Genomic DNA, 19,033 nt, shown 5'->3' with positions numbered 1-19,033 from the left:
TCTCACAACAGCAACAAGAAATCTTACTCGTCGCCTTTGCCTACCAAGATACACGATCAATTCCACAATCAAGCACATCAACAACCACCAATCAACAACCTTTCAACACCACTACAAAATGGGTACATTCCCATACTCTGTATATGGCGCCAATTCCTCTAACTCGGTATTTTAGGTCCTTGCTCTTGCAGCTGCGGTGCTACCTGTAAGTACATTTGCTTCATGTTGCCCAAAACACTGGCTAACGAGGGGAAAGGCGGGTGCCCGGCGGGAAAATGCGGCTGCGTATGTTGAGACCGTCTACCTCCTCCTTGTCACTTCCTAATCACCACAATAGAAATAAACGCACCACTGTGTCGCCTGTGAAGGCTTACTGCGCTCCTTACCCAGTACACATGGCTTGAGAAACGAGGAAGAAAATTGTCACGGCACCATACCAAAGATGGACTGAAGCAGACACTCATTGAAGACTGAGGGGACGCTGCGAATGCTGGAAGAGCAGATCAAGTACACATAGCTCTTCAACAACAACAATACAGTTTCGTGACTTGCAGAGGGAGTACGCTGAGTTTCTACCATCTCAGTAGCATACGCGCGACAGTGATGGCTTTCTCAATGTTGTTTACCCCTGACCACACTGACAGTTGATTGCGCCGTGAAGTTACCGTGGTGCCGGTGGCTTGACAGGCGATAAGCAGGAACAAGCGGGGTAAGGGCAACAATCAGGGTTCTTTCTCTTATCGTCTTATCGATTGGCGCAGTTGGAATTGATTCCGAGGTGCCAGACCCTCTTTTCGTCCGCAGCCTCAATGCTTACCATTCGTCTCCCCATACTTATCTGCCTTGTCGTACAGGCTGTTACTTCCTGTTGTTGAACTGTCTCCGAGTCCATATCATAGTCGATGTTGTGCTCGTCTTTGTCGCTGTTACCGTGCAATGCTGCTACGGACCGGCCAAGGTAGGATGTGTCACACTGATGTAATGTCTGATGTAATGTCTAAGCAGTGAAAAGCACAAGATCGATATTGAAGTCCCTACCGTGCAGGATCTCTTGCGCAAGCTGACAGTCCTGTCGACAGATCGCAAGACCGCCCACCTACGAAACTCCAACTACTCACTCGACCACCTTCCCTGCTTTGACCCCACCTACACACGTCCTGTCCGCTCATACCACACATGCTTGATCAAGATGCCTGTACCAGTCCCGTTTACTTCCAGAGTCAAAGGCGCCTTGGTTGGGCTTGCAGTCTGCGATGCGTTGGGCGCCCCTGTAGAGTTCAAGAAGCGAGGCTCTTTCCCTGAGGTCAACACCATGCTACCAAACGAGAATTTTGGCACTCCGGCAGGATCATTCACCGATGACACTTCAATGGCTCTATGTCTGGCCCATTCATTACTCGACAATGGCGGTGAGACAAACATCGCCGACCAGGTCAAGAAGTATATTGCGTGGTGGCAAGAAGGATATATGTCGTCGACGACCGGCACAGCTTTTGACATTGGTGCTCAAACCAAGGATACTCTGACAGAATGGTTCAAGTACCTCGAAGAAGATTACGACAACCTTGATCCTGACTCAGTAGAGGCCGAACAAGCACTACGTGGGATGCAAAAGAAGGTCGCTGACAGCTACTCCAAAGAGCAGTGCTGCGGCAACGGCAGTCTCATGAGAGTTCTCCCTGTGGCGTTGATCGCACGAAGCGAGCCAGATGTTGTTCGACTTGCAAAGGAGAGTTCACTCATCACGCATCCCCACCTTCGTTGTGCGCAGGCTTGCATGGTCTATTCTGCTCTGGTGTATCAAACGCTGAACGGTGCCTCCAGGACTGAAATGGCCATCAGCTTGGCTGAGTCGATCAACGACCCCGATCCTCCAAACAACATCACCGACTTTGCACTTGAGCCCGTCTTGCGGGAGCGTATCGGTCGGTATCAGAAGCTTGAAGATTGGGAATCTACACTGTCAGAGTCAATACGCAGCACAGGATATGTGGTTGACAGCCTCGAAGCAGCTCTATGGGCGTTCTTCAAAAGCGACGGTTTCGAAGAGGGAGCAATCCTGGCGGCGAACCTAGGCGATGATGCAGACACGATCGGTGCGATATATGGAGGATTGGCCGGTGCCTATCATGGTGTTGAGGCCATTCCAGAAAAGTGGTTGAAAGACATGAAAAAGATGGATATTGTGAATGAGGTGGTGGACGGAATCCTCACTTATCGAAATCAAACCGTGTTGACATAACACACACTGTCGCTCCGGAGGAGACGACCAATAAAAGGCAATGTGGGATTTACCGTGAATGTCCTCACCTATATTTTGCGTCGCCTTCAGATTGGTCTCCTTTTCGTAGACCTCATCGCCATCGCCTTCTACTAGTACTCATGCCCGGCCGACTAGTATGACATCATAGCCTCGTTCCCCCGCAATTGCCATCGGACCCATTCAGCACGACTTCGCTAACAGTAGACGAAGACTTTCATTGCCAAATGAACGATGAACCAAGATCGTAATCACCAAAGTTGATTGAGAAACCTCGGGACATTGTTCAAAGAGTGACGCACCAATCCTGACCACAGGAGCATACTAGTACCGAGCCGTATTGTAAACCTAAACCAACTTCTTGACAATTTACTCCAGACCAACTTATATAGAAATCACTGCATCAGTCCAGCAAGACGATTTCAAGTCCCAATCAATCACCATCCCAGTCCAGGTCTCTCATCTGCAAAAGAAGATCGAAGCGGAACTCAATCTGTTCGATCGCGATGCCGAACAAATCAGGATACACCTTCAACTTCTCCTCGTCCGTATCCTACAGTTCATCGACCAACGGTCACGGCACAACACACCGGGTGACAGAATCCGTCACAAGCAACAATCGCGATGGTACCACGGTCCGCCGCGCACAGGAAGAAACAGGCAGACCACGCATCCAGGAAGAGCGACACTATGCTCCCGGCTCACGATTAGGCGCCAGAGTCACTAATGACAATACGTCAAGTCAAGGCCGGATCCAGGATGTCACGGATCAAGACGATGAGGATGAGGCGCAGAAGGAGCGCGATCGACAGTACGAGGAGCGTATGGAGGACGAGTATGCTAAGAGGGAGGGCGGTGCGTAATGCACGACTTTCAAGGAGCTGGGGAGATACAGTACCTCCCATGCCGATACTCGACGACATGGAGTGCCTTGGCTTCAACCTGAGTGGCCTGGATCTTACTGCTTCATTCAACACGATTTCTCTGAAGATGTGTTCTCGATAGAAACGAGCGTGTCTCATAGCTTGAAAGACACTTTTCTCTATCAAACTACGGATAGTGTGGTATATATATTTTCGGCTCGACAGGATCTTCAATGGTTTGTGGCGTGCTTCTCCACTCTCATTTCTCTTTGAAAGATGCAAGCGCTGAAAGCAACAACGATACCAAGTAATTCATCTCAGCATGGCCCCTGGTTCATCTGCACATACCCTTCTCTCGCCTCGTCATCTGCATGTACTCTACCTCCACACGGTGTAGTCGGGTGAGGTTATATGTGGAGTTCCTCCAACGAAGCGGCAGTGCCGACTTTCTTTAACGAAATGACGGGACTAGTCGAGATGTTGACCTTCTTGGTACAGATCCATGTGGAAGCGTACATGTTGACCCTGGAACGGATTAGTCAAATCCCACCTGACGGTCCAGGAAACACTTACCGGTCAATACACTTGCCCGAGTCTCTTCTTCCGACACACTTGCTTTCGAACCCATTCTGCTCGAAAATGGCAGTATACCAGGGGCGAGTCGCGGCCGAACGGAAAAGTACCCGGCCACCGACCTTGAGCACCTTGTTCAGTGCGACGATTTGTTCCTGCGCGGCAGCCTCCTTGGGATTGAACCAGTCCATGGAATCCATGAGCTGTACAGCAAGTCAGCCACTAACTATTATTCGCTTCTCCTGTCAAGGAATGACTTACAATAGCAATGGTCAGAGTTGAAGGGCTGAGTCGTGCAATGACCTCCATAAACTCATCGGTATGAATGCGCAGGCCATCAAAAGTATCTGGCTTCGAGAGCGTGGAGTGAGCTTTGACGTCGAGGTACCGAGGGTGGCATCTGAGATTCGCGATTAGCACACGCAACCACACCGCATGGTAAGCAGATCAACTCACTTCCTCGAATATTTGCCCTGCATGCAGAGATAGTAAAAGTAGTTGTCACAGCTGAGCTGCGTCGTCTCCACCACCGGGTCCAGCGTGTCGACCACATATTGCCAAATGGCTTCGCCGCAGAGTTTCTTGCTCATCTTGGGCGACTTCACGCGCTCTCTGTAGTCGTTGAGGATCAGAGCGTGCTGGGCCGGAGGCACACCCGCGGCCTTCCACGCCCACCACTCGGTCGACACCACCGCCTTGTGCAACGGCCAACTCAACAGGACGTTTCTTATGCAGGGCCAGAGCTCGCGCTGCTCGTTTAGAGTCTCAACCTTGCACATTGTTCGTACCTTGGCATTTAGCCCAAATAGCTTGCACAGCCGCCGGACGAGCTTGATCGCGTGGCGAGAACCGCCGCTCTCGTAAAGACCGCCTGGTGATGAGAAGATGCTGGCTTTGTTCAGCCAGTACTGGAATGCCTGGCTGGACATATGGGGGCTCAATTTCTGGAGAAGAAGGTTGCGAAAATCAGGGTGCTGGCCTTCGCCGAATAGTTGCCAGACGTCGCTGTAGGGCAGGGCCGAGAAAGCCGCCACCTTGAGCTCGAGAAGATGGTTCTGTGACGGGTTCAAATCGACGGCGTGAATACGCTTAGGCTTCTCAAGTAGGTAGTCGAGAATGTTGTCTCCGGCGCTGGTGATGGTTAAGATGACATCGTCGTGGTTGATCTTGAGGAGTTGTCGGTCCACCTTAGGATCCTCCCAGTTGAAGGCGTAGATGTACTCGTTGGCAAATTGCTGATGCTTCTGGAGAAGGTCGTTGTAGTAGATTCTCCAGTGGTGTTGCTGGTAAAAAGCTGCTGGGAGAGGGAGGTTGGAGCTCAAGTTGACAATGGCAGATTCGTAGGATTTGGACCGCGGGATGTTCTCCTGCGCTTCAATGGCTTGTTGCTTGCGGTACTCCATGGGCGAGAGGTATGGCGACTCGGTCAAAGCAGCATCGAGCTTCTCGAGCACTTCCTGACTGTTCTCAGCCAGCATATCAGAGTCCCTTCTGCACCCAATGAAAATGTAGTACGGAATTCCACCCAGAAGATAGTTGCGCTCGCTTGCGGACAGGACAGTGCCGAACCGATACTCAACATAATCTCTTCGGCCACCATCCAGGTTCACACGGTCTGCGTCAAACCAGGTCCTCCAGAACATCCGTCCTACCCAGTTGACATGGCGGTTGAAGCTTCCACCAATATAATTGCGGGTAGAAATGTCCACCACGCTTTGAACGTAGAAATCGCAAATACCAATGATTCCGTGGGGCGCCAAATAGCCCGAGATCATGTCAACCACGCTGTAGAAGTCGGGAATCATGGACAAGCTGTAGCTCATAGTGATCAGGTCAGCCGAAGAGGGCGTGCATGCAATCGTCCTGGCGTCCTGGCACAAGACCGTAACATTCTTCCAGCCGTGCGAACGGACACGTTCTCGAGCCACTTCACATAGCGAGGTAGACAAGTCAACGAGGAAGACATGCTCGAAGAAGCCTTCAATGCCGATCAGTTGGTCCATGGCCTCGATGTTGTAGCCAGTTCCGCCCCCAATGTCATACCAGACAGGTTTTCTCGTTGAATTATTCACGACCATTTGAGCCTGTAACTTTGCTGCCAAAATTGCCAGCATGTCTTCTCTTCCTCGAAGGAGGCGCTTTCTGGTGGCATCGTAGACGTTTGCCTGAACCTTATGAGTCTAGGAAAAAGTCACCAGTCGTGCGACCTACCTGAGCAGCATAGAAGCTCTCCAAGGCTGACTGTTGGCCATCATCGTATTTTGTGTCGTGAGGCTTGATCATACAGGCATACGCGAAGCGAACGTAGGGATGCGAGGTGAGCTTGTCGATGCTCATTTGACCGCCAAGCTGGTACACCAGACATCCGAAGATGGTCACGAGGACAAAGAAACCAATTCCTATCAAGGCCAATTCACGGTGGTGGTTCTCGAGTCGCTGCCATTCGGAATAGCTGAGGAGATCCATTGTTACGTGTCAAGGACATGCAACAAGAACACTCTGGTGAAAAACGAAAGAAGAAGAGCAGAACAGTGAAGCCATTTCGTGTTCTCGCCCATTGCTTTTGCACTTCTCGAGGGGTGGACCGTAAAACAGTAAGATGTCTTCCACAGAAAATATTCATGGTACGAGTAATCCAACGAATCAAGTCCAGAGTTAGAGTCATGAGGCGGATTGAATGGTAAGGGCAAGACTCTAAATGGCACCAAAGGGAGACGGCCAGCAATAGACAGCAGCAACGGAGGCATGTGCGAGAGTAGCAGACTGGCTCAAGTGGTTGAACTGGACGCGTTGAGTTCGTGGAAAAAAGGGTCGATAGACGTTGGTCAGATTTCCGATCAAGCTGGTGTTGGTCAAGGGAACCAATCAAATCCCTGATATCAGGCATGCAGGTCACGTGTATGGCATCGTGCTCCTATCGCGGCCGAGTCAAGTCAAGACTCAAGAGACAGATCTCGAACGAAGTGCGCGCAAAGCCACACGTGCTCCTGCCAATGTGTTTTTCAGAAGGCGATCTCCTGTGAGAAGAAATTGAACGCCGAAAAATGATCGTTTCGTGTTCATGCAAGTCATTCGTCATTTTCGTCGTTGTCGGGGTTTCCCTTCAGCCGTGCCAACAGCTCCTCAGCCAGATCTCGTGCTTTGACAGCCTCGTTGGTGGGGTCTACATCTGCCCACCAACTTGACCCCTCCACAGCCTCCATGTCCAGAGGAGAAGCCAGATTGTCATCCAGGGGATCACGGGCGATATTGCTCACCTCATCATCATGCAGGTTAAAAGATTGGCGCGAGTCCTCGTGCAAGTCGGCGATCCAGAGTGCCACCATGGCACGTAACCGGATCAACTCTGGCTCGTCTCTGTACGGTAGGCTGGCCATGCATGTATCCATCCTTGATGCAATTTCTTTGGCTCGCTCAAGTTCTCTCACCTTGACCTTAGGGTCAACATCAATTCTCTCAGCTACGCTCGTCGACGAGACTTGTTCATCAGAACTACCCTCAGTCTGCGAAACTGGGAGTTTCTGCTGGAAGTGTTCGGCGTGCACAACGTATATCCAAATGTTGAATAACGCAAGGTAGAAATCCACAGCATTGACGGAGCCTGGCCAGGACTTGTGAAAGGGATGTTTGACAATCAGCCTCTCGTAGAAACGCTTTGCATTTTCGAAGCCTTCGGAAGTAAAGGAAATTGCTGCTGGGTTGAGCTCAGGGGGTGATCTCTTCGAGGTCCCCTGCCGCAACAGTATCTCAGCGCCGACACCCATATAACCTTGATTGCGGGCGGCAGCGCTGCGCCGGACACTGTCTTCACGAAACATCAAGCCCAAAGCTCGTGATGCCCGCTGGAAGTCCTCCTGCAGCAGACACCGGTGAACAATAGCGGTCAAGGCAGACAAATGCTGAAAACGCAGTGAGCGTGGCAAATCATGTCGATGGGCCCGAGCCTCTGTGGCGACCCTTTTTTTCTCGAGGACTTCCTGGTCAGGGCCTTTGCGTGTCTCTCTATGCGGAAATGGTAAAGGCGGAGGATGCTGGTTGATCGGTTGGCCTGCAACCCTACGCTGTATTCTCTCCTGAGGCGTAACGACAGCTGTATACTCGACATCAGTCATTGTCTCCAAGGGATTTTTCTGCAGTTCCTCCGGGCCATTCCCTCCCTTTTCATCGTTCTCGCTGTCCCGCACGTTCCTTCTCTTGCGTTTCTTCCTCGAGGAGTGTAACTGCCTTGCAACTGCGGACGAAGGCTGACTGCCTATGGGTGGAGTGAAGAGCGTAGACATCGCTATAAGCGTGTCACGCATGTCTCCGGCAAAAAGCGTGCTCGATCTTGGACGGAGGGACTGGGTGGGTCGCGTGCACTGAGCACTCAGGCACGGAGTCGTCCGGGTCAGTCCCAAAATTCAGGTAGTCATCGACAGATTACTTTGGGTGACGCTGGCAAATTCCAAGGAAGGCGTAAGATGATCATGATAGGAGTATCGAAACAAACGAACTGGATATTTCGATCGATTATTCGAGACTATTAGGCCGATAGTCGTGTCTTGGAGTCTTGGTTGATTTGATCAGACGACATTGAATGAAAATGGATGGCAGGCTGAATTACGTCCGTGCTGCGGAACATCGAATTGGTTCTTGGGTTGGGGCCGCATTCACTACTACACTACACTGCTTCAGCCTTCTAACAAAATGACCAACTCGAACGTCAAGTAACAACACAATCATCCTCTCTTCGTTTTAGCCCTTCACGACATCACTTTCTAGATTGTTTGCATCTCTTGCAACTCGATCGCACGGTCTACCATCCAGTTCGGCAATTGCATTCGCGATCCTCGTATTCTCATTAGCCGCCTCAATGAACACCGTTGGCTGCTGACAGTCACCCTACCTCGAACACCAACCCTCCACCTCGGTCTATGACCTACATGCTCTGCAGCCTCGCCCTTCGGTCCCTGCCACTCTATCCAGGGCTTACTGGTCAGTAGCGAAACAGACCCCACCAGTACCAGACTGCCATGCCACCCGAATAACCCAACCTGTTCATCAGGCCGCGACCTTTCCACGACATGGGGAACACGTCCTCACTCCCGCGAAGCCGGGAAGACGATGGACGACTGGAAGAGCTCAGGCATGGCAGAAACACTACTCAGCAACAGAATACTGCTGGTGGCCCCATAACAAGAAGCTCGCGTCCTGCCCGAAGAAATCCCCCTTCCTTAAGAGCAGCCGGACAGAGAGCCAGCACACTATATGATACTCTAAGACGCCATAGAGCAACTGAATCAACCACTCTGCGACAAAATACGAGCCGGGCAACGCAGTCTACCAATGAGATTGAGATTGAACAAGAACACAGACCTCTGGTAGGCCTTGGAGATGTTGACATGCAAGATGCTACGCCAACCCATACCGTGTCCCAGCCAGCAACCCGAAGGCGAATAGCAATGTCAAGGCTTGGATCACGACTCCTCCCGGATTATGTTGCAAGGGGTCTATTGAACAGTGGTGAAGAGACTGCAGAAGAGGGACACGCGTTACGCTATGGAGCATTGGAACGTGGTCCATCCGTCTATGAACGTTCTCCGCACGCTGAAACCAGCAGTCGACTGTCATCGACGGGCTCGATTACGAGGAGGAATGATGACAGTACAGATTCGCGGCGGCGCGCAATCCGTGGTCCATTCCCACTCCTCAACACTACTCATCCATCTCTAGAGCCTACCAATTCAGCTTCAGCGATGTTCGATAACGTACGTGATGTTCCCACTCCGGCCGGTGGTTCTCTTCGACATCGTAACAGATTCAGCCGTGTCCGTGACTCCATTTCGATTTCCGCAAGGCTCTCCGGACTCTTCGGGCACTCGACAGAGCAGCTCGAACCAGGTCAGGCACGAAGACAATCCCCAGTCCGACCAGCTAGGGTCACTTTCGCCGACGATTCCGATCGTCTACTACCTGCACTCAATCCTGCAGATCCACGTCTCGAGACTGATGATGCTCCTCACGAATTGGATGCCGTGGAGCCCGAAGCTCGAACTCTATTGTCTGGTCCAAGGGTGACCTCTGGCATGAGTACTATCCGGCGCTTCCAACCCGGTCTGCGCTCGCGGTCCACCAGACTCATACGACGCGGAGAACACCCCCCTCTCTCGCAAGTCCTACAACTGGCGGCGGCAGCGATTGCAGCTCAGCTCTCAGGGCATGCTGCCGGGGCAAATACTACGGCTCGTCACCTTGGTAGTGATAGCTTTGACGGCAGTATCCAAAATTTTGTTCAGACACTCCAAGATGCAGCAACCGCGCAAGCTGGTGAAGGCCTTGACATGAGCACGGCAGATGGCGACTTACCTCCGGTCAATTTTATGAGAGTGTTCCAATTTCCCAATGATGAGAATGGTTCACCCATAGCTTCCCAGGCGCAATCTCGCGATGTTGACCAGCTGGACCTGGACTCCATTACAGGATCCGGTGAAAATGACAGGTCCGTGACGTTGGTCCTGGTTGGCGTGCGATCTTTGCCCCATGGCCAGGACAATGCCAGTGGCGAAAATGGAACGCTAGGCCCAAGCCTTGACACATTGCTAAGCCTTCCCTTTTTACCGCCAGCAAATGTCCTTCGGAACGGAAGTTCAGGTGCCTTATGGCGGCGTTCCGACGGGAGAGCACGTTCAAGTCCTCGACGACATTCGATGACTAATTTTAATTTTCCTGCACAATACGAGACTCAACGACACCAGCGTACTCGTGCGAACACAGGAAGGTCGACAAACACCACAGATACTTCTGCGCCTGCCGTGAACGATGCACCAAATGTATCGCAGCTGGTTTCTGAAAGCCCCCCGGGACCGCATCCTCCACCTTCAACTCCAGCCGATATTCGCAGCGGCCAAGTTTCCCCTATCCGGCGACCATCTTCAGCCTCAGCCGCACAGAACCCGGCACTTTCCGAATTGGAAGAAGATCGTGCACCACGGGACGTGGATCATATTTCGTCGGAAACATCTTTCAATACTGCCAGACAGCGCAGGAGGAGCGACTCAGAGTTTGCTCGTAGACCCGAACTGGGGTCTGGAGCGGCTAGGCGCAATGGCGTGGTGGAACCTGATCATCCACCTGTGGGCGCTGGACGCAGTTGGCTAATTTACGTGGTTGGCACACACGTCGCCCCCGATCACCCTGCTTTCACCATGCCAAGCTTGTTCACGGACAACCCTTCTTACGAGGACATGCAGATGCTGTCGACGCTTCTGGGTCCGGTAAAGCCTCCTGTAGCAACCCAGGAGGACATTAGTTTGGCCGGCGGAGTATTTCGCCTGCTGAGTCACGAATCGGGCTTCAGAGGCGAAGCTGTATCAACCAGTGATGAGCCTGCCATTGTTATCACTCCTGGGGAGCGATGCTTGATTTGCCTTTCCGACTATGCTGCTTTGGAGGAAGTCCGACAGCTTGACAAGTGCCAGCATGTGTACCATCGAGAGTGCATTGACGAGGTAAGCACCCCCTGTTCCCATTATTATTGAGAGATACTGACCATCCCAGTGGCTCACGACTGGCCGGAACAGTTGTCCTTTATGCCGAGGTCAAGGTGTACAGGAGAAGCACACGTCCTCGACTCCGTCAGCGGGCGCTCCTCCTGTCACGATATGAGATGTATCATTGCTTGCGCGCGTTGACAGCATTTTTCTCCCTACAAGGATCATGACTTCACGAATTCTCTTGTAACGTTTTGCAGAACAGTCTATTGGTTTGGCGCTCATAGGGTAGCGATTGAGGCGGGCATATGGGTTTGAAGGTTCCTCCCACCAGCCGAAAGGAGCTCGTCCGACTGAAACAGCATTGGGCTCTCAAGTATGAAAGTATTGCCGGGTGCACCGTGGGCTTGACAGGAAAGCGAATTTGACTGCAGTTTTACATACCCCGACAGCGCTGCGCTCCACCAACTGGCGAGTCTGGAAACGATTTCTGCGAATGATTTATATGTGTGTGGGTTGTGAGATTTTGTCTATCGAGGGTCATGGAGCCTTTCAGCTTCTAGCCATGGGGAGGCTGATCCATGTAGATGAAGCTATGATGAACTACACGTCGTCTTGTGTCTTGCTAGTAGTAGTCCGGACTGTGTGGCCTGTCACTCAGTCGTGATTGATGAGAACAACTGACTACTAGCGACGGCCTGGGCCTGTTGCTTTGATACATGTAGCTTGATAACCTGCCAACTACCCACTGATCGCGGAATCGTCGTCCAGAGTGCGAGGATGAACTAGCCAGTCTACGCACGGAGGAGTACTGTATGTGGCAACTGGCCTCCATGTCGCCCGCTTAAAATTGCCTTAGGCTCGTCTCGACATCTTCCGATGGTCTTTAGACCGCAAGCTAACGAGATCTGGTGTGGGGGGGCACCCTATAGTCCTAAGTATAGTTGTTCCTAAAACTTCGACGGAAAGGATGCCGTTCAAGCCTGCAGGCTGCAACTTGTGCCGGCCTCCATTGACTGGGGACAGGAGAATAAAATTCCGTATACGAGATGAGACTTCGTATTTCAAAATCAGTGTTGTCTTGCCAAGATGCAAGAGTACTTCGGGTCTGGGTCGTTCCTTCTACGAGTACCTGTAACGGAGACACCGAAGTCATCTCGTCTCATCCATTTCAAACGAAAGCAACCTGACGATGACACCCACTTGGCCTAGTGATCGTCTACGCTGTGCACAAGATTTACATCACCTATTCTCGAGAAAGACAAAAAAAGAATCATCAACACGGCAACACCGCACATGCTTGGTCACAATATAGGCTATATAGCCTGAATGGAGATCACCAGCAGTCCGCCATGAAAATTGGGACTTTACTCGACGGTCTTGTCTATCAAATCATCATCCCGAATACTGAAAAAGCATACCTAGAGGTATCCGCAACCGGTCCGCTACAAATCTCGGAACTCTCCAGTGGAGAATTGCTAGAGGCACGCTTCAAGGTGCCACGCACTGACTGAATCGAGAAGGGGAGGGCTAGTGAGGCCACTTTGGTGCTTGTCCCAGCCTGGCCGTTTTCCATCATCTCCTCTTGTTCTTTTGGACGATCACTCTTCGTCGACCGCCATGAGAAACCTTCTACTAACGTTGACTAAGTCAGTTATAGTAACAGTACGCTGTACTGACTTCTGGCCCTACTGTAGTCGGCGCCTAGTTTCCTTGAACCACGACCAATGCCGATATTGGACGCAAGCATGAGAGGCATGGAGATTTTCACCGAATGCCGCTAGAGGGTGTCATCCCCACCGACATCGATCTCGTCCACGGCATCGTGCCATCCGAATCAAGAATTACGAGCTAATCGTCCTGGTCAATGAAGAAAAGCGGCTCCTCTTGAGCGGAGAAAGACCGCCAAAGGTTAGCAACAACGCTCTTGACTCCAGCAGAAGGACAACATTATTTCTTCAACCGTCTTGTTGCCGGCTGTTGCTGTCGCTGTCAAATACCTATCTCAGGATGTCAGGGTCAAATTCTCACCGAGTAAAAATATCGAGGCCCTTTTCGACGCACTAACAAGCAGCCATTCGAGCAATAGTCTCATTCGAACCTTTGCAACCCTGATGGGTCACTTACCAGCTTGTGCCATCAACGAATGATCTCTTCAGTAATCGCGGAATTCGATGCTCCGTAATGTCCTCTCCACGGTCCGACGCTTTCCCTTCTGGAGAGATGGCCCATGCATGCACATGGTGTCCTGCTGCAAATTTTCACTTACCATAGTACTATTTCGCCAACAACCGTTTGCCAGCCACTCACCTAGTCGCACAGGCTGCACAAGGAGACCCTTCTGCACCAGCAAGGAGATAAGGTTGAGGAATGGCACGTTACCCAACATCCTAGCCCCACGTGAGGAGCGGGAGTTCCGACACGCAATTGACACTCTTGAGCCACGAATCGACCAGGCTCAAACATCTGGCCGATGCGAAGAACAGGCCGATCTGTGATGGTGGTAGGCATTGTGCAGCTAGCTGGCCGAATCCTAGCAGCGGGATGTGAAATGACCTGTTCTCCCACATAAAAAGTCGTCGCCTTCTTGCGCCGAACCGGATATCTGGTACAAACAGGCAGTGCTGATACTCCTGAAACTGAAACATATCAACGACTGTATGGTCCTGCTACGAGGAATACTCCCACCTCAGACACATACCATCGTAGTGCCTGCAAGTGTGACAGAGGGGTTGCCCATATTAGTCCATACGCCACTTATGCAAAGTCGGTTTTGTCAGATCCATGTGAGGTCTTAGCTATACTGGTCAAAACCTGCGAACCGTGAAACGTGGCGTTTACCTTTGGCGGCTTGAGACAGAATCGCAGGGGCAGGTTCAATCATATTATTCCTGCACCATGCAGCCCCAGTCCTTCTGCATGGGTCATCGCGAAAGAGAACTGCGCCAGAGATGCAGTGGCTTGGCTTGCGTCTTCCACATCGTGCAGGACCTATCAAAGTACGATTCCGTGGTCGCCCGGAATACTCACTGCATTCCCCGGTATGCCCGGGTATGGCAGATTTTTGCGTGCAATCTCAGCGACAGCCGAAACTACAGAAGTGTTCAGAACAACGACGGTGGCCGGAATGGTCACAATCAACCATCGAGGTTGAATACTTGGCCACGGCGGGGGACAACGGTCTCATCAGAGTTTTTGCTCGCAACAACACTGCGGGCTTTGCCGTTAAACAAGATCTCGATTCACGAACCTTGATCGCAGATTTTAGCTAAATTCCCGTTGGCTGCGATTCAACCTCTGGATGATCTTGCTCCGCCACAGGTGCTTTGCGCAACAGCCCTGACTCTGGACCCAGGACTGCTAGCATGTTGTTCCAGAGCCGCACCGCCCACGGCCAAGGTTTGGGGCCTGGGCAATTCAACCACGCCTAACCCATGGATGCATGAATAATATTAGCCTTAGACCGGATATGAGGCACTGCTGATCCGTCCCGTTCTAAGATGTTGGAATACGCGGCAAAGTCAAACTCCTGGGATGGCCAGGCTAAGAGAAGCGCTATATGCGCCCTGGAAGGAGTGCCTGGAGTGGCTCTTAACGCCAACCCCAATTTCACCCGGGCCTCGAGCGGCTTCCAGCAGTGCGGCTCTCACTTTCAGGTCATCAATAAATGGATGGATCCGTCTGGACTGTGCACATGCTGGGAAAATGGGTACTCTTTACCCGGGACCCATCCATGAATATCGTCTCGAGCTGGTCAAAGCGACAAAAAGCTTGACAGAGTTCCAACCGTTTTCTTTCGATCGCCAGTGGGATCGACCTTATTTTGCAAGGCCCTGTCATGGAGGGGATCAATGTCTGACGACAGGTGCCGTCACTATGCACGGGTCAAGGCGGGTTGGATTGACCCAGACCCCGGGCATGGCCCAAAGGCCACCATCCACTGCATGGTCTTTCTGCAGGTCGATTGGTCCTTGTGGGACACGCCAACGATTCTTGATCAAGCCTAAAGAAAACGCCCCTCGACCTCGTACAGCTGGAGTCTCTAACCTCTTTCATATTCGTTTCAAAAACACAGACTTCGGTTGTACAATATTGCGATCTGTGTTTCTCTTCGGGTCATCCTCGTTCCTTTTTTCATTCTGTACTGCAGACATGGCCCTTTAATCTCAGCAACGGTCGCTGCGCCTTGACGCCAGGTAGTCTATCGGTCCAAGGGTGTGTACTGTCGGATCCGAGAGCTCATTAGTCACGACTTGGACGGTACATTATCAACAGACCTCGCCGGGAAGCAGAGTGTGCGCTTTCAGGCAGCTCGATCATCTTCAATCGTCAGCATCACGCACCCAGGTCACAATATCGTGACTGTCTATCTTGAGCGGCAGAGAACGCTTCAGCCTTGTCTGGTTCATCCACAGCACCAATTCGCGACGAAAATTGAAGTGATATCATACAATGCCCCGGAGGCTATCACCAATACTGGAGAGATAATCATCAACGCCACCCTACCCATAACTTTTAAGGAATTTACCACCACTTTGGGAGATTGTGGCATACATTGTGCCTCTGTTGATGAACACGTATCTTTCCCGGATCTCTCAACCATTCAAAATCACCTGTTGGTCGAGGACTGAGACATAGGTGTACATCAACGGCCTCTTGTTACACTGGCTTCTGCGAAGTCACTAGTTTACAGCGTGCCCTCTTTGAGCGCGACAAAATCACACCCCATTTCAGCAAGCAGTATCCCGCGTCTCACAAAGGACCTCAACCAATTTCACCCGATACTCCAAACCTTTGTCCTAAAAGGGCTTTGGTGCTCAACTGCGAACCCAACGCCCTGCAAAGGGGTGTCATTCTTTTGGGAACTCGGCCGGCGTACTATTCGTGTCACATCACTGTCTGGAGAATTGGATGTGACTGGCGCATTGCGGCATGAGTGGACCTTACGACCATGGCATGAATATGCCAACATCTAATATGGTGGACCCAACATATCCTGTGTACAATGGCAACTTCAACGCAGTGTATCCCAGATTGGCTGGGCCTGCGACGCATTTCGATGGGGTTGCTTTCTGGTATAACCCAAACAACACCGATCAGCTCTACGATAGAGACCAGAATATATACACTGGGCGTGGCGGCGCCCAGCAGGTGAGTAGCATGGAGTCATCTGCAAGCGTGAAGCACCGAAGAACCCGGAGTGGATGTTTTACGTGCCGCAGCAGACGGGTCAAAGTAATGGAACATGTCCCTATTCTTTATACCATGCGCTAACTCGGTCGGTAGTGTGATGAAACCAGGCCAATCTGTGACAGTATGTCCCCGTCACTATTCAAGTGAATCGCGCACTGACATTTTGACGCTATCAGGATGTAGGAAGGGCAATAGAGAGTGCGAGTTCCCACAGCCAACGTCATCCTCCAAGCACTCCAAACACGACAAGACTCGGAGTCCTAAAGATCATACCACAAAGCAAGAAAAGGACGACTCCACGTCGGGCCTAGCCACTATCAAGGACGAAAGTGAAGAGGACGATGATATGCCTACTTCTCCCGAACCTTCGGAGCGCGCAACGCCTGCGCGAAAGCGGACCGACAGCACTCTGCCAGCTAGACAGAACAGGATATCAAAAGCAACAGCAGAGACGCCTCCTAACATCAGAGACCCAACCAGCCCGCAGTCTACCGACATGTCAGACACGCATTCTAGAGACGACACCCCTGCATCATCGCTCCGGACTACGACGAACTCAGCAGAGATGCAGGCCCGACAAGCAAAAATACGATCGTTGAAACCTGATTTACAGCGGTATCTACAATTCCAGCAAGAGTACATGACATACTACCACTATTTCTTCAAGCTCGATCCCACCGATTTTGTACACGGCGAACTCATCGATCTTGCACTGACCTACGAACCGTTGTTGTACGCCGTCGTCGGCTTTGCGGCATATCATTACGAGCTCCAGCAGCCCAACCCGAAACTCTCGCACTTTCTCAGTTACCACTCCAAGTCTGTATCCATGTTGAGAAAGTCCCTGGAGAAGAATTCCAAGGTGTCCGAAGCCACGTTACTGGCCGTGTTACAATTGGCAATATTTGAAGAATATATTGGGGACTGGGTGAACCTTGTAGGCCACCACCGAGCAGCTTACACGATGGTCTTGGAGCTCTTCGACCACGACTCGATCCACGAAACCGATCTTGGAAGGCGGATTTTCAGTTGGTATGCTCGCTTGGATGTCATGGTGGGCCTCATGGCGGGCACTGAAACGAGGCTGGACCGCCAGTGGTACGCGGCCAATTCGCTTTGGTATAAGCAGCAGATCGACGATGACCCAGACAGCGATGTGGATATTGAAAACACGGTGGCATACTTTGTCGCAGCGAACCGTCTGCTCGGCATGGATATGGCTGCGCTTTTCGCCAAAATTCAGAAACAGGAGATTGGAATTGCAGATTTTCAAGCAGAAAACGCCGCGATCATCGCACGACGCGACGACATGAAACGACACATTCAGTCATTTAACGATGATTATTACAGGGTCAAGGAGTTTCCCATCGAAGCGATCCGTCCGCTGAACGAGCAGGATATCGTCAACCCATACACGCCTGGCGGTCTGTTCAAGGACGCGCTATGGCCCCTCAACTTCATGTGGCTCGATTGGTACGGTATTGAGCTCATGCAAACATACCAGACGGCGATGTTGTTACAGCAGCCCGTTCCACCTGTGCTGGAGCAGATAAGTTTGGAGACATGTCGAATTTACGAAGCCATCGACCGGTGGCCCGAAGCGCCAAACGGGGCCATTCTTGGCGCGCACGCCAGCTTGGGTATTGGGATCGTCTTCCTCCAAAAGGATGCCAAACACGTCATGTGGGCGCGGCGGAAACTTGCCACGATCGAAAGGGCAGGATATGTGTTCCCACCCGCGTTCCGGAAGAGGATGGCGGAGATGTGGGGTTTGACGCGCAGTCTGGCGGGCGACAATTCCATCGAGGACTGGTGGCTGCCCAATAACGAAGGGAACGTGCGCATGTTGACCGAGATCCGTAGGGTCGTGACCGAACGGCAGGCTTTGGACAACACGAACGACAGCGAGACCCTGGCCAGCGTGCGCGACCTCAAGACGTTGTTCGCCAAGATGGACATGCGCACGCAGTCGGCAGATGCTGGATCCGGTAGCGAAAATTTCAGTCCCACGAGTGACTCGGAAAGTGTCGAGCGTGGAAGTAATATCAGTCTGAGCCCGACGAGCCTGAGCTTCGCCGGCAGCGTGGACGGTCGCGCGTCGAACGCGAGTACTACACCTAAAGGATCGACTGCTGGGGGCCGGCACAAGAGGAAGCCGAAACGGGGGAATTCGTTGTTCTGAGCAGGAGTTCGCACGCACAAGCTAAGATGAAATCTGAACGTCCGGCCTATGGTCCATCTACGATATTATGATGATACCGAGCTATAATGAGCAAGGCAAGGGCAAACCGAAGCGAATCACGTTGACTTAAAATCAAGGAAAGACCGATCATCTCACACATCGTGGACGTATCAAAATACTTTTCGGGCGGGTGGGATATCATTCACGCCCTCCGCCTATACCTCGAAGCTGCTTCAGCACGAGTTCAGCCTTGAAGACTGGATAACGTACAGTTTGTGAGGACGGAAAATTCATCCGGCATATTCTACGGACTATGAGCAGGCCCGGTATAGAAACAACGAGTCAAGGGCACTCTATGTGAAGAAACGAGATAGAACACATGAATCCAATGCTTCAACGTTAGCAAGCTCGGCTATAATTGCAATTCGTCTGCGGATCTTTTGCTTCTCTTGACGATCTTTCTATATAAACATCAGCCTCATACACTAATAAA

General features: G+C 51.7%; 7 protein-coding genes across 7 annotated transcripts; 5 read left to right on the top strand and 2 right to left on the bottom strand.

Annotated features, from left to right (window-relative positions):
• Positions 1–832: 832 nt before the first annotated feature.
• On the top strand, positions 833–2,419 carry EDD37DRAFT_663812 (ADP-ribosylglycohydrolase). Its single transcript, XM_062819196.1, has 2 exons — positions 833–958; positions 1,006–2,419. The coding sequence occupies exons 1-2, from the start codon at positions 903–905 to the stop codon at positions 2,240–2,242; spliced, it is 1,293 nt and encodes a 430-aa protein (XP_062674118.1). The 5' UTR covers positions 833–902; the 3' UTR covers positions 2,243–2,419.
• A 25-nt stretch (positions 2,420–2,444) lies between these two features.
• Positions 2,445–3,281, top strand: EDD37DRAFT_624627 (uncharacterized protein). Its single transcript, XM_062816174.1, has one exon. The coding sequence runs from the start codon at positions 2,767–2,769 to the stop codon at positions 3,121–3,123; it is 357 nt and encodes a 118-aa protein (XP_062674117.1). The 5' UTR covers positions 2,445–2,766; the 3' UTR covers positions 3,124–3,281.
• A 411-nt stretch (positions 3,282–3,692) lies between these two features.
• Positions 3,693–6,162, bottom strand: EDD37DRAFT_559698 (uncharacterized protein; the record flags this gene model as incomplete). Its single annotated transcript, XM_062813807.1, has 4 exons — positions 3,693–3,899; positions 3,958–4,096; positions 4,153–5,861; positions 5,908–6,162. The coding sequence occupies 4 exons, from the start codon at positions 6,160–6,162 to the stop codon at positions 3,693–3,695; spliced, it is 2,310 nt and encodes a 769-aa protein (XP_062674116.1).
• A 602-nt stretch (positions 6,163–6,764) lies between these two features.
• On the bottom strand, positions 6,765–7,976 carry EDD37DRAFT_647877 (uncharacterized protein; the record flags this gene model as incomplete). Its single annotated transcript, XM_062817947.1, has 1 exon — positions 6,765–7,976. The coding sequence occupies one exon, from the start codon at positions 7,974–7,976 to the stop codon at positions 6,765–6,767; it is 1,212 nt and encodes a 403-aa protein (XP_062674115.1).
• Positions 7,977–8,759: 783 nt separating this feature from the next.
• EDD37DRAFT_678372 (uncharacterized protein) lies at positions 8,760–11,565 on the top strand (the record flags this gene model as incomplete). The annotated part of the gene is made up of 2 exons (XM_062819641.1): positions 8,760–11,183; positions 11,233–11,565. The coding sequence occupies 2 exons, from the start codon at positions 8,760–8,762 to the stop codon at positions 11,338–11,340; spliced, it is 2,532 nt and encodes an 843-aa protein (XP_062674114.1). The 3' UTR covers positions 11,341–11,565.
• A 2,994-nt stretch (positions 11,566–14,559) lies between these two features.
• On the top strand, positions 14,560–15,449 carry EDD37DRAFT_299619 (uncharacterized protein). The gene has a single exon (XM_062811199.1). It carries the CDS (start codon positions 14,700–14,702, stop codon positions 15,327–15,329), a length of 630 nt encoding a protein of 209 aa, XP_062674113.1. The 5' UTR covers positions 14,560–14,699; the 3' UTR covers positions 15,330–15,449.
• A 484-nt stretch (positions 15,450–15,933) lies between these two features.
• Positions 15,934–18,952, top strand: EDD37DRAFT_299609 (uncharacterized protein). Its single transcript, XM_062811197.1, has 3 exons — positions 15,934–16,400; positions 16,452–16,479; positions 16,535–18,952. The coding sequence occupies exons 1-3, from the start codon at positions 16,098–16,100 to the stop codon at positions 18,538–18,540; spliced, it is 2,337 nt and encodes a 778-aa protein (XP_062674112.1). The 5' UTR covers positions 15,934–16,097; the 3' UTR covers positions 18,541–18,952.
• Positions 18,953–19,033: the final 81 nt, after the last annotated feature.

Source organism: Exophiala viscosa (genome assembly GCF_022695815.1).
Source record: "Exophiala viscosa unplaced genomic scaffold EDD37scaffold_2, whole genome shotgun sequence".
Lineage (NCBI taxonomy): Eukaryota > Fungi > Ascomycota > Eurotiomycetes > Chaetothyriales > Herpotrichiellaceae > Exophiala > Exophiala viscosa.
This window is presented reverse-complemented; position numbering and strand designations above follow the sequence as displayed.